The following is a 16929-nucleotide window of genomic DNA, read 5'->3' on the forward strand; positions in this document are numbered from 1 at the left end:
GCTGGTCCCCTGGGCCCACTTTTTCTTTCTCTTTATTTGTCTCTGTGTCTCCTTTCTTTTCTCAAGTCTCTCATTCCACCTAACGAGAAATGCCCACAGGCGTGGAGGGGCAGAGCCACCCCTTCAATTATAAGCAAAATATGTGCATTTCAGTCCCACATATGAAAACACAAAGTCTAAAAGAAAGCAAAGGGTGAATGATCCTTTACTGAAAAGATCACAGTATTGCATATTGTAAATAACACTTGTTCATGAAAAAATAGACTGTGCCTAAAGTTTTACTTTTGACTTTTTAAAAACAAAGAGAAAAGCTTTTAATGAGAAGGGATGTGAAAATTTGAAAAACTGGTAAAAATACTGAAAATTTGACTTACCGTGCCATCCTCAAAGAGCCGAAAATTGATCTGCCGCTGAGCAGCCCTGCCCAAGACCTCCTTCACTGAGCAGCCACACTGAATCTTCAAGGTATCAAAGAACAGGTCATGCTGGAGTTGATGCCCTGCTCGCTTGAGACCTACACAAGATAGGAGAACCCCAATCTCTGATAGAGAAACCTGCTCCTCAGCCATTGACATGTCACAGAATAATAGAGATAAATTCTACTAGACTCTTGCTGGTCCTGGGGAGTGCTTTGGTGACTGCTTTTTAAAAAACTAAACATGTTTATTATTACGCTGTAGAAAATTATGAAATACATATCAAAGAGTAAGGAAAATCACCATACCATTGCATTATTGCTTACATTTTGGTGTATTATTTCTCAAGAAATGGGGGAGCAGGTAATACCAGATATATATACCTTTTTTTTTTTCTTGAGATGGAGATGGAGTCTCGCTCTGTTGCCCAGGCTGGAGTACAGTGGCATGATCTCAGCTCACTGCAAGCCCCGCCTCCCGGGTTCACGCCATTCTCCTGCCTCAGCCCCCCAAGTAGCTGGGACTACAGGCGCCCGCCACTACGCTCAGCTAATTTTTTTAGTAGAGACGGGGTTTCTCCGTGTTGGCCAGGATGGTCTTGATCTCCTGACCTCATGATCTGCCTGCCTCGGCCTCCCAAAGTGCCAGGATTACAGGCGTGAGCTACCGCGCCTGGCCTTTTTTTTTTTTTTTTTAGAGATAGGGTCTCACTCAGTTGTCCAGGGTGAAACGCAGTGGTACGATCATAGCTGATTGCATCCTCAAACTCCTGGGCTCAAGCTCATGCAATCCCCTTGCCTCAGCCTCCCAAGTAACTGGGATCAAGGGCTCATGCCACCACACCCGGCTAATAATTTTTTTAAATTTTTGAAGATAGTGATCTTGCCATGTTGCCCAGGCTGGCCTTGAACTCTGGGACTCAAGCAATTCTCCCACCTCAGCCTCCGGAAATGATGGGATTATAGGTGTGAACAACCACACCTGGTCTCATCTATGCTTTCCTATAGATTACTATCTTAAATCATTTTTAATGGCTGTATAATAGTCAAACATATGGATGCACCATGATTGAATCACCCTTTTTTTTTTTTTTTTTTTGAGAGATGGAGTCTCACTCTGTCCCCCAGGATGGAGTACAGTGGAGTGATCTCAGCTCACTGCAACCTCCGCCTCCCAGGTTCAAGCGATTCTTCTGCCTCAGCCTTCCGAGTAGCTGGGACTACAGGTGTTTGCCACCACACTGAGCTGATTTTTGTATTTTCAGTAGAGACAGGGTTTCACTATGTTGGCCAGGCTGCTCTTGAACTCCTGATCTCAAGTGATCCACCTGCCTCAGCCTCCCAGAGTGCTAGGATTACAGATGTGAGCCACTGTGCCTGGACTATTTTTGTTTTTTATAGAGATGCGGTCTCGCTCTTGCCCACGCTGGTCTTGAACTCCTGGCCTCAAGCAATCCTCCTGGCTTAGCCTCCAGACTAGCTGAAATTACAGACACGAGTAACCATGTCCAACTCACTACACAGCAGCATTCTTCTGATTATCAATGTAATGGGATAAATACTAGTTTATTGCTTTATTTTATATCTCTTTCATTAATAGTGAGGCTAAAATTCTATGTCTATTGACCATTTATTTGTATACTTATTTCTTTTAAAATTACATTTAATGTCTTTTGCCTATTTTTCTATTAAGGTGTTCATCCTTCTATGTTTGGGGCTGGTGGGAGAGTAAGAGTCCGATATATTAAAAATATCACAGCTTGCCAGGAGTAAAAGAGAAAAAAATGTTAACACTTAGTCTAGGCCAGGCATGGTGGCTCACGCCTATAATCCTAGCACTTTGAGAGGCTGAGGTGGGTGGATCACCTGAGGTCAGGAGTTCGAGACCAGCCTGGAAAACATGGCAAAGCCCTGTCTCTACCAAAAATACAAAAATTAGCCAGATGCGGTGGCGTGTACCTCGGGTAATCCCAGTTACCTGAGAGGCTGAGGCAGGACAATCACTTGAATCCAGAAGGCGGAGGTTACAGCAAGCCGAGATCGTGCCACTGCACTCCAGCCTGGGAGACAGACAGAGCAAGACTCCATGAAGCAAGCAAGCAAGCAAGCAAGAAAACAAGCAAGCAAGCAAGCAAGCAAGCAAGCAAGAAAGAAAGAAAGAAAGAAAGAGGGAGGGAGGGAGGGAGGGAGGGAGGGAGGGAGGAAGGAAAGAAGGAAGAAAGGAAGGAAGGAGAAAGAAAGAAAGAAAGAAAACAACAACAAAATACTCAATCATAGGTGTTGAAAGTATTTTTCCTGGATTCTCATTTGACTTAATTTTGCATACAGTATTGGATATACAATATTTTCAATTTTACTTACTCAACTTTATCAATTTTATTATGCCCAAACGTTTTAGACAGATTACCAACTCACCTTCTGACAAAATCAAAGTGGCATTATGTACCCTCCTAGCAATATGCTCCAGCCCATGGGAACCATGGTAGATTGCAAACATGGCAGCCATATTCGCCAAGAGGGCCTAAAAGATAAGAACATTTAAAGAATCATTTAAAGAATCACGTGATGGAAGACAATTAGTGGGAGGGAGTAATTACCTGACTTGGGATGCCAAAACTGAAGACAGGGACAAAACAAAATGATGAGATTGCCTACATTCTTTGATAGTTGTGGACAACTAATGTATAACCTGCCTGACTACCTGAAGGGAACCAGCATCCAAGATACCCTGGAGTTATTACTGTACTAAACCTTCACATTTGACCATTACAAAGGGCTTCTTCCATGCAAAGAAATCATGTCACCCTTAAGGGCAAAGATCATACTACCATCAGATATTGAGAAGCAATATTTAATGTTGGAAGACAATGAAGCAATAAAGATCTCAGGGAGAAAAAGTGAGATCTGAGAATTTTACACTCAATCAGGCAATTCTTCAAGAATAAAAAGGAACAAGCAATTTTCAAACATTCAAGAACTTTGGGAATAAAATTCTCCTAAGACCTTAAATAAAACACTAGAGGTTGAACTTCTGCCAACCAAGAGTTGAATGGAGAATTTGTGGCAAAGGACTGGCAAAAATGGAAATGTGCGCTTCAGCTGCGAGCAGGGTGGTGTGCAATTGTAGTCCCAGTGACTCCAGAAGCCGAGATGGATCACTTGAACCCAGGATTTTGAGGTTACAGTGACCTATGATTGCGCCACTGGACTCCAGCCTTGTTGACAACGCGAAACCATGTCTCTGCACAATACGGTTGATGTTCAATACTGAGTCCATTTTGTTAGGTACATCTTTTTTTCTGCTAGACTGCTAGAGGAAATCTCTATGGAGCCAATGCAAAATAAGAAACAGTTTCCAAAGGTGAAGTCAGCAGACAATGAAGTAAATGAGGAGATAGAAACATCAGAAAACACGGAAATAGATGTTCTTGTACTTCTTGTACTAAAAGTCTTAGACAAAGTGTAAACACTCTTGTGAACTGCTTACAACAATCAGAATAGGCTGGGTGCGGTGGCTCACGCCTGTATTCCCAGCACTTTGGGAGGCCGAGGCGGGTGGATCACGAGGTCAGGAGTTCAAGACCAGACTGGCCAAGATGCTGAAACCCCATCTCTACTAAAAACACAAAAAAATTAGCTGGGCGTGGTGGCAGGTGCCTGTAGTCCCAGCCACTCAGGAGGCTGAGGTAGAGAATTGCTTGAACCTGGGAAGCAGAGCTTGCAGGGAGCCGAGATCGCGCCACTGCAATCCAGCCTGGGGGACAGAGCGAGACTCGTCTAAAACAAACAAACAAACAAAAAAATCAGAAATAAATACAGAAAATCCACAGCACTTTACAACTGTGGAGAAGGAAAGGCTGAGGTAAAGATTCTATGACACACTGTGCCCAAATGCTCATGGCTGTGTTGCTGGGGAACAGAAACCCAGGCCTGACATTCACAGAATGCCCTGGAAGCCTCCACCACAACATTGTAGAGGTTGGTTCATGTCTTTTTTTAATCTAGAGATGATTCCTTCCATAATCAGAAGGCTATATCACACGGCTGAACAACACATTGATGAGAAGTGTAAAACCACTTTTTAAAAACTTCAAAGGGCATTAGAATATCAAAAGAAGAACCAAGAAATTAACATAGAGACCAAGAAAATGACAATTTCTTCCACAAATTGGACAAACTTAAAAATACAATGGGCTTGAATCGGTGGCTCACGCCTGTAATTCCAAGACTTTGGGAGGCTAAGGTAGGAGAATTGCTTTAGCCCAGGAGTTCAAGATGAGAAAGAAGAACATAGCAAGACCCCATCTCTAAAATAAATAAATAAAATAACAATAATACAATTAAGGTACTTAAAAGCATCAAAAGCTAATGAATGTTCAAAATTATTAGTTTTTAGGGAAATGCAAAACAAAACCACAATGAGATTATCACTTCACATCCAATAGGATGGCTATAACCAAAGGATAGGCAGTAATAAACATTGGTGAAAATACGGACAAATTAGAATATTCATATGCTGCTGGTAGGAAAGTAAAATAATGCAGCCACTTTGGAAAATGTCTGGAAGTTCCTCAAAATGTTAAATGTAGAGTTATATGACCCAGCAATTTCACTGCTAGGAATATACCCAAGAGAACTGAAAACATTACATCCACACAAAAATTTACACAGAAATGTTCACAGCAGGCTTATTTAAAACACTCCAAATGTTTACCAATTGATGAATGGATAAACAAAATGTGGCATGTCCAAACAATGGGATGTTACCCAGCCATAGAAAAGAATTAAGTAGCCGGGCGCGGTGGCTCAAGCCTGTAATCCCAGCGCTTTGGGAGGCCGAGACGGGTGGATCACAAGGTCAGGAGATCGAGACCATCCTGGCGAACACCGTGAAACCCCGTCTCTACTAAAAAATACAAAAAACTAGCTGGGCGAGGTGGTGGGCGCCTGTAGTCCCAGCTACTCGGGAGGCTGAGGCAGGAGAATGGCGTAAACCTGGGAGGCGGAGCTTGCAGTGAGCTGAGATCCGGCCACTGCACTCCAGCCCGGGCTACAGAGCGAGACTCCGTCTCAAAAAAAAAAAAAAAAAAAAAAAAAAAAAAAAAAGAAAAGAATTAAGTACACATTCATGCTACAATATGGATGAACCTTGAAAACCTTATACCAAAGAAGCCAGGTACAAAAGGCCACACGTTGTACGATCCCATTTATGTGAATATTCAGAATAGGCAAATCTAGGGAGACAGAAAGTAGAATAGCAGTTGCCAGGGGCTATAGGAAAGGGAGAGGGATAAGGAGTGATTACTTCATAGGACTAAAATTTATTTTTGGGGTAACAAAAATATTCTGAAATTAAATACTGGTGATAGTTGCACAACCTTGTAAATATAATAAAAGCCATTGAGCTGCATACTTGCAATGGGTGAAACTTATGGTGAGTTACATCTCAATAAAAAAACTAATAAAGCGTAAATTATTCCTTACTACACCTGACTTTAGAAAAGCCAACAAGGCTGGACGCAGTGGCTCACACCAGTGATCCCAACACTTTGGGAGGCTGAGGCAGGAGGATCGCTTGAGGCCTGGAGGTCAAGACTAGCCTGGGCAACAAAGTAAGACTCCCATCTCTATTTTAGAAAGATTTTTATGTTAAAAATAAGAACAGCTAATCAAAGGGCTGCTCATTGTGGTAGAAGCTAAGAAATAAGAGAATATAAAGAACAGAACATAATGAAAATTCAGACATCTGTAGTAATGCCACAAATTTATAGAAAAATTGTTTCTTTTCCTTTTTGTTTTGTAGAGGTGGGGTCTGGTTCTGTCACCCAGGCTGGAGTGCAGTGGCATGATCACAGCTCACTGCAGCCTGGACCTTCCAGGGTCAAGCAATCCTTCCACCTCAGCCTCCTGAGTAGCTGGGATACAGGTGTGCACCACAATGCCTGGCTAATTTTTGTACTTTTTTGTAAAGACAGCAGTCTCACTATGTTGCCTGGGATAGATATGAACTCCTGGACTCAAGCAGTCCTCCTGCCTTGGCCTCCCAAAGTGTTGAGATTACAGGCGTGAGCCACCACATCCTGTTTTTTTGGTTTTGTTTTAGAAGGGAGCCTGTTGAGCCAGAATAGTCTCAGAGAGACTCCCTAGAGAAAATTTTATTTAAAAAAGAATTCATTAACACACTTTCAGAGTAAAAAAGAGTTATACCCCATCAATGATACAAAACTAAGAGTGGATCCCCCAGTGCCAAGACAGAAGAACAAGAGTGAGAAGAATGTGGAACAGCTGCTACAACAGAATGCGTGGGTCAAAGACCTACAGCACAAAAGGAGCAACTCAAAAGACACCAGTCATCTCCTGACAAAACAGGGAGACTTGCATGCTTACAAAGAGTGAAACTGCAGTTATGAGTAATTCTTTTATGCAATCAATTATGAAAAGACACATATGCAGTGAATTAGACAACGAAGAGTTAGAAGATCATCAAAATAAGAGGATGAAAATCACACAAGCTGGAGTATGGCCATCTCCAGGGCAAACATTTTAACAATTGCTGGAAAAGATACAGACCTTTCAACCCAAGTTAAATAATAAATTATCAGCTATACATGAACTGGAAGAAATTAAGCTACAGGAACATAAGGCTGGGCACACTGACTCATCCCTGTAATCCCAGCACTTTGGGAGGCTGAGGTGGGTGGATCACCTGAGGCCAGGAGTTCGAGACCAGCCTGGCCAGCATGGTGAAACCCCATCTCTTCTAAAAATACAAAAAATATTAGTCAGGCATGGTGGTGGGTGCCTGTAATCCCAGCTACTCAGGAGACTGAGGCAGAAGAATCGCTTGAACCCGGGAGGCGGAGGTTTCAGTGAGCTGAGATCGCACTACTGCACTCCAGCCTGGGTGACAGAGCAAAAGTCCATCTCAAAAAACAAATAAACAAACCAAAAAACAAAAACAAATAAATAAATAAAGATCAGCTTGCTGTTTAACAGAGGAAAAGCTTGTGCCAACCAGCTTTCCTTCCTACGATACTGGAAGAGCTCTTATTTGAAAAGAGGTGGCACTTTCCTGAGGCAAAACACAATACAAAAGGACCAACTGAGGAAATGGCTCCAAAGACCCGTGACTGCAGAACCAACTATAAGAAGATCTTATTGACCACTGCTTTCCTGGAGAAGCTTTTCAGAGGTGGTTCTAGATGCCAAAGCCCTGAGACGAAAGAGCACTATACCTCCCATTGAAGTATCTGTGATATCTCTTTCTGACACTTCATAGAAGAGATGCAATTACAACGGCCACGCATGGTGGCTCATGCCTATAATCCTATCACTATGGGAGGCCAAGATAGGATCACTTGAGCTCAGGAGTTTGAGACCAACCTGAGCAACAAAGCGAGACCTCGTCTCTACAAAACATTTTTTTGAAAATCAGCTGGGTGTGGTGGAATGTACCCACAGTCCCAGCTACTTAGGAGGCTGAGGCCGGAGAATAATTTGAGCCCTGGAGGTTGAGGGTTGAGGCTGCAGTGAGCTATGACCATGCCACTGCACTTCAGAATGGGCAACAGAGCAAGAATCTGTTTCAAGAAAAAAAAAAAAAAGAGGCCAGGTGCCATGGCTCACACTTATAATCCCAGGACTTTGGGAGGCCCAGGCAGGACCATCACTTGAGGTCAGGAGTTTGAGACCAACCTGGCCAACATGATGAAACCCGCCTCTACTAAAAATACAAAAATTATCTGAGTGTGATGGCATGTGCCTGCAATTCCAGCTATTCAGGAGGCTGACGCACAAGAATCACTTGAACCCAGGAGGCAGAGGTTGCAGTGAGCCAAGATTGCGCCACCCCACTCCAGCCTGGGTGACAGAGGAACAAGACTCTGTCTCAAAGCAAAAAAAAAAAAGAGAGAGAGAGAGATATACTTAGAATGGATCCTGTGCTCAGGAGTGGGCCTCCAACTGATCCTAGGGGTTGGCTGGGTTTCACAAACACGTCGACCTAAGCCCTAGAGCAACTTCAAGGAGCAGAGCCCAGAACCCTGGTCAGAACCAGGAAGCTCTTCCTGCTTTATCCCATCCTTTTAAAGAATGCCAGACATGGCCGGGTGCAGTGGCTCACATCTGTAATCCCAGTACTTTGGAAGGCTGAGGTGGGTGGATCACGACGTCAGGGGTTCAAGACCAACCTGGCCAAGACAGTGAAACCCTGTCTGTACTAAAAATACAAAAACTAGCATGACGTGGTGGCAGGCACCTGTAATCCCAGTTACTCAGGAGGCTGAGGCAGGAGAATTGCTTGAACACGGGTAGCAGAGGTTGCAGTGAGCTGAGATTGCACCACTGCACTCCAGCCTGGGCGACCGAGTGAGACTCTGTCTCAAAAAAAAGAATGCCAGTCATAATCTCCAAGTAAGAGTGCCTCGTGACTACCACCATCCCCTCAAGCAGTCATCTCAAATGCCCTCACTTTGCCTTCCTCAACCCATTCCTGGAGAGGCTCCTTCTCAGCCCTAAGACAGGGTGTCTCAACTGTCACCCACAACAAACCTGGCCAGATGCTAAGAACACTAGAGACCCTGATATCCATCTTTCTATTTACACATATTTTAAGTGTGTATGTAAAAGTGAAGAGTAGCCTCTTTTGTCCTTTCTTAAGCTTAGCCTACTCAGGATATGAAGATGTGATTATGGGTAAAATGAAACCAATAATGCCCTTTTTTTTTTAATATTAAAACATTTATGGTGAAGAGAATGCATAGGCAAAGGGTGTGCATAGAAAGAACACCAGTAAAACATAGTGTATTTTTTTCAACTTTTTTTGTGGGGGGCAGGAGTTGGGGACATAGTCTCCCTCTGTCACTCAGGCTGGAGTGCAGTGGCATGATCATGGCTCACTGCAGCCTCAACCTCCCAGGTTCTGGTGATCCTCCTACCTGAGCCTCCCTAGCACCTGGAACTACAGGAGCACACCACCACTGCCAGCTAATTTATTTTATTTTATTTTTCATAGAGACGGGGTTTTGCCATGTCACCCAGGCGGGTTTCCAACTCCTGGGCTCCAGCAAACTGCCTGCCTTGGCCTCACAAAGTGCTGGGATTACAGGCACGAGCCACCACACCCAACCAACACTGTATTTTGGTTCTCATAAGACAACGAGCCTTCTACACCAATAAGATCTTGCCATTTCTGGTGTGCTTACTGCTCAGGAGGTGGTGAATAAATGAATGAATGAATGAGTAGCTCATTTCTGTATATCATAAGGCATTCAGTAGTCAGGTCAGACATGTGATTTACCTGAGCTGTACAGATGTTGCTGGTAGCTTTGTCTCTCCGGATGTGTTGCTCCCTGGTTTGAAGAGCAAGACGATACACTTCTTTCCCAGTGGTGTCTCTACACCAAGAATAAGGCATCCAGTTAGCACAGATAATCACAGCACTAGGGGCTGCTATAAATAGAATTACTTCTTTCCTTCCCAGCTTGAAGTTAATTCAGCAAATGCACTTGGGTGCAAGTTCATAAAGAAACAATTTCTAAACGTTCCTCGTCTAAACAGGATTACTGATTTTTTTTTTTTTTTTTTTTGAGACAGTTTCACTCTTTTGCCCAGGCTGGAGTGCAATGGCGTGATCTCGGCTCACTGCAACCTCCGTCTTCTGGTTTCAAGCAATTCTCCTACCTCAGCCTCCTGAAACCACGCCCAGCTAATTTTTGTATTTTTAGTAGAGACAGGGTTTCACCATGTTGGCCAGGCTGGTCTCAAACTCCTGACCTCAGGTGATCCACCCGCCTCAGCCTCCCAAAGTGCTGAGATTACAGGCATGAGCCACTGTGCCCAGCAGGATTACTGATTTTTAGATTGTACTCTGAGACACCAAGATATATACAATAAGTCTAGGAATTTTGAAAGAAAATTTTGCAGGAATATCCCAGATGAATATAATAATGGTGACTGGGAGGATTAAGTTTCACTCTGAACTTCTCAGGAGACACAGGAAAAGTGGAAATAGCTGACGAAATTGAAGAGTCGGCTCTCTGTGGATTCTGCACCACAGATTCAACCAATCACAGACTGAAAACATTTGAAAAACTAAAAAATAATACAACAATTAAAACTCACACAAATTTTATGAGCCAGGCATGGTGGCTCACGCCTATAATCTCAGCACTTTGCGGGGCCAAGGCGGGCAGATTACCTGAGGTCCAGAGTTCGAGACCAGCCTGACCAACATGATGAAACCCCATTTCTACTAAAAATACAAAAATTAGCCAGACATGGTGACAGGCACCTGTAATCCCAGTTACTCAGGAGGCTGAGGCTCGGGAATCACTTGAGCCTGGGAGGCGGAGGTTGCAGTGAGCCAAGATCATATCACTGCACTCCAACCTGGGTGACAGTGAGATTTCGTCTCAAAAAAAAAAAAAATCACACAAATTTTTAAAAACAATACAGTGTAACAACTAGAGCATAACATTAGTGTTACAAGATGATTTAAAGTATACAGGGGCCAGGCATGGTGGCTCACACCTGTAAATCCCAGCATTTTGGGAGGCTGGGGTGGGCAGATCACTTGGGCCCTAAGACCACCCTGAGCAATATGGTAAAACCCTGTTTTTACAAAAAATTTTAAAAATTAAAATTTTTAATTTTAATTAAACATGGATTTAATTTTAATTTAAATTTAATTAAAAATTTTAAAAATTTTAATTAAAAATTTTATAAACATGGACACAGTGGCGATGTTTATACCACTGCACTCCAGCCTGGGTGACAGAGTGAGATTTGGTCTCAAAATAAATAAATAAATAAATAAAATTTAAAAAAACACACACTTCACATTATCATCACATCATTCACTAATTCAGGCTACTCACGTTAAACTCCAGCTTTTATAAAAGGTCAAAAAGATAATCTTTTCTCTAAATTTCCCCAGTAATAATCCTGGAATGCATCTAGGTCCCCCGCTCCTTTTTTTTCCTTCCTTTTTTTTTTTTGAGATGGAGTTTCGCTCTGTCGCCCAAGCTGAAGTGCAGCGGCGCCATCTTGGCTCACTGCAACCTCCACCGCCAGGGTTCAAGTGATTCTCCTGGCTCAGTCTCCCGAGTAGCTGGCACTACTCCCAGTAGTGGCACCTGCCACCACGGCCAGCTAGTTTTTGTGTTTTTAGTAGAGACAGGGTTTCACCATATTGGCCAGGCCGGTCTCAAACTCCTGACCTTGTGATCTGCCCAACTCGGCCTCCCAGAATGCTGGGATTACAGGTGTGAGCCACTGCACCCGGCCCTTTTTTTTCTTTTTTTTTTTTTTTTAAGGAACAAAGACTACTTCTGAACACCTACGTTTTTAATCTGAGAAGTTTCACCAATGAGAAGCATCAGGAAAGTACATTTGGAAATCTGGAAATTACTCAAATGGCCATGTGGCGGAAGCCTCTAGGAAGGAACGCGGAGCAAACTCAGTGTGTGCTTTGTAGTCTTTCAGTGCATTTGTCTTTACAGAGCCGTGTGGCATAATGCTTTTGAGAACAAAACTGTCTAAACACAAAACATGCCTAAAATATTTAGCCTTTCAAGGCTTGCATCAACCTAAGCAAATGCGTTATATGACTTCGATACGTTATAAATTATACACAAAATTTTTCAAAACTTTACAAATTTACGGGATTTGAGAAGTACTAGCTCATACCCCAAACAGAATTGTTCTTCTGAATCTATGTTGTATATTTCCTTAACTGACTCAACATGGCCCAGTTGAATTCAGATAGAAATCAACATCTGTGGTCAGAAGGAATCAGGGAAACCATAATCACAATAAAAGGAGAGAAACATGAGCCCCTTTACCTTGTCACCCCCACCATTCTTCCAGGCATCATTCTCACCAAGCTTTCTCGGACAGCAAAAAAGGCTGCGTGGGGTCCCCCATAGCCCAGTGGCACTCCAAATCTCTGTGAGCTGCCCAGGGCGATGTCTACCCCAAATTCTCCAGGTGGCCTCAAGATGCACAGAGCTAAAAGGTCAGTAGCACAGCAGGCCAGGCTCTAGAAAGGAAATGAGAGAAAAGAGAAAAGGCGTAAGATCGCTACCTTTCCCTGAGAGTAGTGGGAGAGTAGCAAATTACCTTAACTACAGGAAGACTTTCAGAGTATGTTCACATCCTGTGAACTCCATTTGCTCATTCATTCATTCATTCAGTAAATATGTACTGAGTGCCCATGATGTGCCAGGAATCAGTGAACAGAACAAAGTTGCAGCAAGGAGGCAGGAAGGAGAGTTTTACCATCGCATGTGATAATGGTAAAGAAATTAAGGCACATGAAAAGACAGAGAGAGAGACAGGTAGACAGACAGATACAAGTTGGGATACACCTCCATGGACCCCCACAAGAAAGGTATGCCTACCCCACTCTGATGAGCTCTCTCCACGAGTTCCGTAAAGTCTTCCACCTTCCCCTCCGTGTCTGGGTACTGGAACAACACTCCGCTGACATCTTTTCCACTGAAGTCCATTTCACAGGGTAACTTCAGCTCAGTGAGGACTCCAGTGTATCTGGAAAGACAGACAACAAAGAACAATTGTGCTTTTGGTTTACAAGGGAAAATTAATTAACTAACGCTTCTTTTTCAGTAAGACAGCATTCATTTTCTGTGCCCTCCCACAGTGTCCTCCCACCCCTGCCCCATCCCATCCCACACCAGGCCCTTCAGTGGTAACCGTGTCACAGCAACTCAAGAGCATCCAACAGCTCTGCTTCTGTTCCTCTCTTCCATCCTATGACTCCCCTTTGCCTTTTCCTGTCACAATCTCTTCCTGAGAGAGACCCAGGAGTATTGCTTCCTAGGGCTAATGAGCCAATATTTGTAACAACAGAGCCATCGCCTCTTTCACCTGGGATCACTCTCAAGTGAATAGAAAACCATCAGTAAGACAAGGAGGGAGCGGAGCGGGTGCAGTGGCTCACACCTGTAATCCCAGCACTTTGGGAGGCTGAGGCGAGTGGATCATGAGGTCAGGAGATCAAGACCATCCCAGCTAACACAGTGAAACCCTGTCTCTACTAAAAATACAAAAAAATTAGCCAGGCGTGGTGGCGGGCGCCTGTAGTCCCAGCTACTCAGGAAGCTGAGGCAAGAGAATGGCATGAACCGGGGAGGTGGAGATTGCAGTGAGCAGAAGTCGCACCACTGCACTCCAGCCTGGGCGACAGTCTCAAAAAAAAAAAAAAGACAAGGAGGAAGAACTTCCTTAGATTGCTGAAACTAATGCCAATTATATGTCGGAAACCCTCCTCTGAAGGGATGGTGGTATGGGTAGAGGAAAGAATGCTCAACTTTTACAAAGGAGAAAGCAAATACCTACAAATAGCGGTCGTTGCGAGGTTTGTTTTACCTGATTACAGCACGAACGAAAGGCACCACACTTTAAACTATATCGCATCTCACCTAGAGACTCTGTGCATCGTCTGTAAACTACGTTTGCGAGGAATACACACAAAATCATAACAGTTGTATGTGAGTCCCATTTTTTTTTCAAACTTTCCAAAACCTAATCAAAACAATATTTTTATTTCCTTTTCACAAAAAGAAAACACAACACAACAACTTACTGTAAAGCAATGGCAACTGTGTATTTCCCCACTCAATTCTGACACAGCTTACTTACCAGAGAGATCCCCGGAAGAAAGTAAGAGGGAAGGCAAAACTCAGAACCCCAATTTAAACCACAAAAAAGCCTGTTTCAGATTCACCTCCAATCAGTTTGGAAGTAAGAAAGAGAAAGAAACAGCAGAGATGAACATGACATTATCCTGAGTTTAAAACACGAATAAAATTAATTACTTGGCTCGAGTCTGGACAACAGCTATTGTCTGTGGGTGGCAACGGGGGTCAACAAAGAACTTCCTCCTCTTGTTGTGTCTATTGAAAAGAAAAAGCACATTCCAATATGAACATTAAATAAATCAGACTATCTTCTAAGAATGCAAAGCAAACATGGTACCGAGGGTAAGTCTAAGCACAGCATAAAAAATACTGAGTAGGCCAGGTGCGGTGGCTCACACCTGTAGTCCCAGCACTTTGGGAGCCCAAGGTGGGCAGATTACCTGAGGTCAGGAGTTCGAGACCAGCCTGGCCAACATGATAAAACCCCATCTCTACTAAAAATACAAAATTAGCTGGGTATGATGGTGCATGCCTGTAATCCCAGCTACTTGGGAGGCTGAGGCCGGAGAATTGCTTGAACCAGGGAGGTGGAGGTTGCAGTGAGCCAAGATCGCACCACTGCTGCACTCCATCCTGCGCAAGAAGAGCGAAACTCTGTCTCAAAACAACAACAACAGCAACAACAAAAAACACTGAGCCATCAATAACTAATGGCATTTACTGATTAGCATTGCTCATAGATCCAATTCCCATTCTAACCCCATTTAGAAAGTCAGTCTTAAGATGGTTCAATTTCTATGTTTATTCAATAACAATTATTTAATAATGGTTCAAAATTTTAAAAATATACCACGAGGAAAAAGAAAATAAAGCAAAGGACAGTGATTAGATACAACTGTAAACTGGACAGGTGTGGTGGCTCACACCTGTAATCCCAGTACTACAGGAGGCCGAGGCAGGTAGATCACCTGAGGTCAGGAGTTCAAGATCAGCCTGGCCAACATAGCGAAACCCCAGCTCTACTAAAACTACAAAACTTAGCCAGGCATGGTGGTGCGTGCCTGTAATCCCAGCTACTCGGGAGGCTGAGGCAGGAGAATTGCTTGAACCCGGGAGGCAGAGGTTGCAGTGAGCTGAGATCGCATCACTGCACGCCAGCCTAGGCCACAGAGTGAGACTCCGTCTTAAATAAATAAATACATACATACATAAATTAATAAATAAAATAGTTTATTTATTTTTATTTTATTTTATTTTTATTATTATTTTTTTGAGGTGGAGTCTCGCTCTGTTGCCCAGGCTGGAGTGCAGCTCCGCCTCCCGGGTTCACGCCATTCTCCTGCCTCAGCCTCCCGAGTAGCAGGGACTACAGGCGCCCACCACCACACCTGGCTAAGGGGTTTCACCGTGTTAGTCAGGAAGGTCTCGATCTCCTGATCTTGTGATCCACCCGTCTCAGCCTCCCAAAGTGCTGGGATTACAGGCGTGAGCCACCGTGCCTGGCCTTATTTTATTTTTTCGTGGAGGGAACAGGGTCTCACTTTGTCGCCCAGGCCGCAGTGTAGTGGTGCAATCACAGCCCATTGCAACCTCAACCTCCCAGGCTCAAGTGATCCTTCCACCTCAGCACACTGCCCCCACATAGTTGGGACTACAGGCATGCGCCACCATGCCCAGCCAATTTTTGTATTAAAAAAATAAAATTGGCCAGTTATGGTGGCTCATGCCTGTAATCCTTGTACTTTGGGAGGCTGAGGCGAGTGGATTGCTCGAGCTCAGGAGTTCAAGACCAGCTTAGGCAACATGGCAAAACCCCATCTCCACAAAAAATACAAAAATTAGCTGGGCATGGTGGCACAGGCCTACAGTCCCAGCTACTTGGGGGGATGAGGCAAGAGGATCACTTGAACTGGCGAAGTCAAGGCTGCAGTGAGCTGAGATTGTGCACCCCAGCCTGGGTGACAAAGTCAAATCCTGCCTTAAAAAAATAAATGAAGGCCGGATGTGGTGGCTCACATCTGTAATCCCAGGACTTTGGGAGGCAGAGGTGGGTGGATCATGAGGTCAGGAGATCGAGACCCTCCTGGCTAACACAGTGAAACTCCATCTCTACTAAAAATAATAATAATAAAACTTAGCCAGGTGTGGTGGTAGGCACCTGTAGTCCCAGCTACACGGGAGGCTGAGGCAGGAGAATAGCGTGAACCCGCAAGGTAGAGCTTGCAGTGAGCCGAGATTGCACCACTGCACTCCAGCCTGGGCAACAGAGCAAGACTCCGTCTCGGGGAAAAAAAAAAAATTAAAATAAATAAATAAATGAAATAAAAAGCAATTTTTTTTAAAAAAAGAGGGAAGATGAAAATTAGTGAAAAGCTAAGAAAAATAACCAGAGAGGCATGTGGACGGCACCCCTTTGTTGCTGTGTGTCCCTGACACAGGTAGAACCTGAACTCACCCCCAACGGCTGCTCAGGAATCAGAAAGGCTGATGGCTGGAATGTACCAGAGGCCCCCAAACCTGCTGAACAAGTATGGAGCTCACTCCCCACCCCAAGTCTGCAGAAGCCAAAAAAGAGGCTTACATGGGCATTCAGAGCTAGGGGCACGAGACCTAAGACACAGCGTGAATGTGTGCACCTTTCCCAACCAGATGACCATCTACATGAGAATTCCACCAGGAAGGTAGGCTCCTAAGTACTGGCAAGGCAAATGAGGGAAGGGGATGAGCTGGAGAACCACTGTGAATTGTCCATCCTGATTCAGTAACTCCACTTCTAGAAATGGCTCTTCAGGAAATAATCAGAAGTTTTGACAAAGATTTATTATAAGGATGCACACGAAGCACTATTAACAA

General features: G+C 43.9%; 1 protein-coding gene across 1 annotated transcript in view; it reads right to left on the reverse strand.

The window, feature by feature from the left end:
- Window positions 1-16929, reverse strand: part of LOC105489143 (glycine decarboxylase) — a 116340-nt gene that overhangs the window by 63438 nt on the left and 35973 nt on the right. The window contains exons 5-10 of the mRNA XM_011753833.2: window positions 14254-14331; window positions 12817-12964; window positions 12259-12455; window positions 9714-9810; window positions 2831-2936; window positions 375-514 (exon numbers count right to left, since the gene is read on the reverse strand). Coding sequence (XP_011752135.2) covers window positions 375-514; window positions 2831-2936; window positions 9714-9810; window positions 12259-12455; window positions 12817-12964; window positions 14254-14331 — 766 coding nt within the window. The remainder of the gene's footprint in view (window positions 1-374; window positions 515-2830; window positions 2937-9713; window positions 9811-12258; window positions 12456-12816; window positions 12965-14253; window positions 14332-16929) is intronic.

Source organism: Macaca nemestrina, chromosome 14, assembly GCF_043159975.1.
Source record: "Macaca nemestrina isolate mMacNem1 chromosome 14, mMacNem.hap1, whole genome shotgun sequence".
NCBI classification, from domain to species: domain Eukaryota; kingdom Metazoa; phylum Chordata; class Mammalia; order Primates; family Cercopithecidae; genus Macaca; species Macaca nemestrina.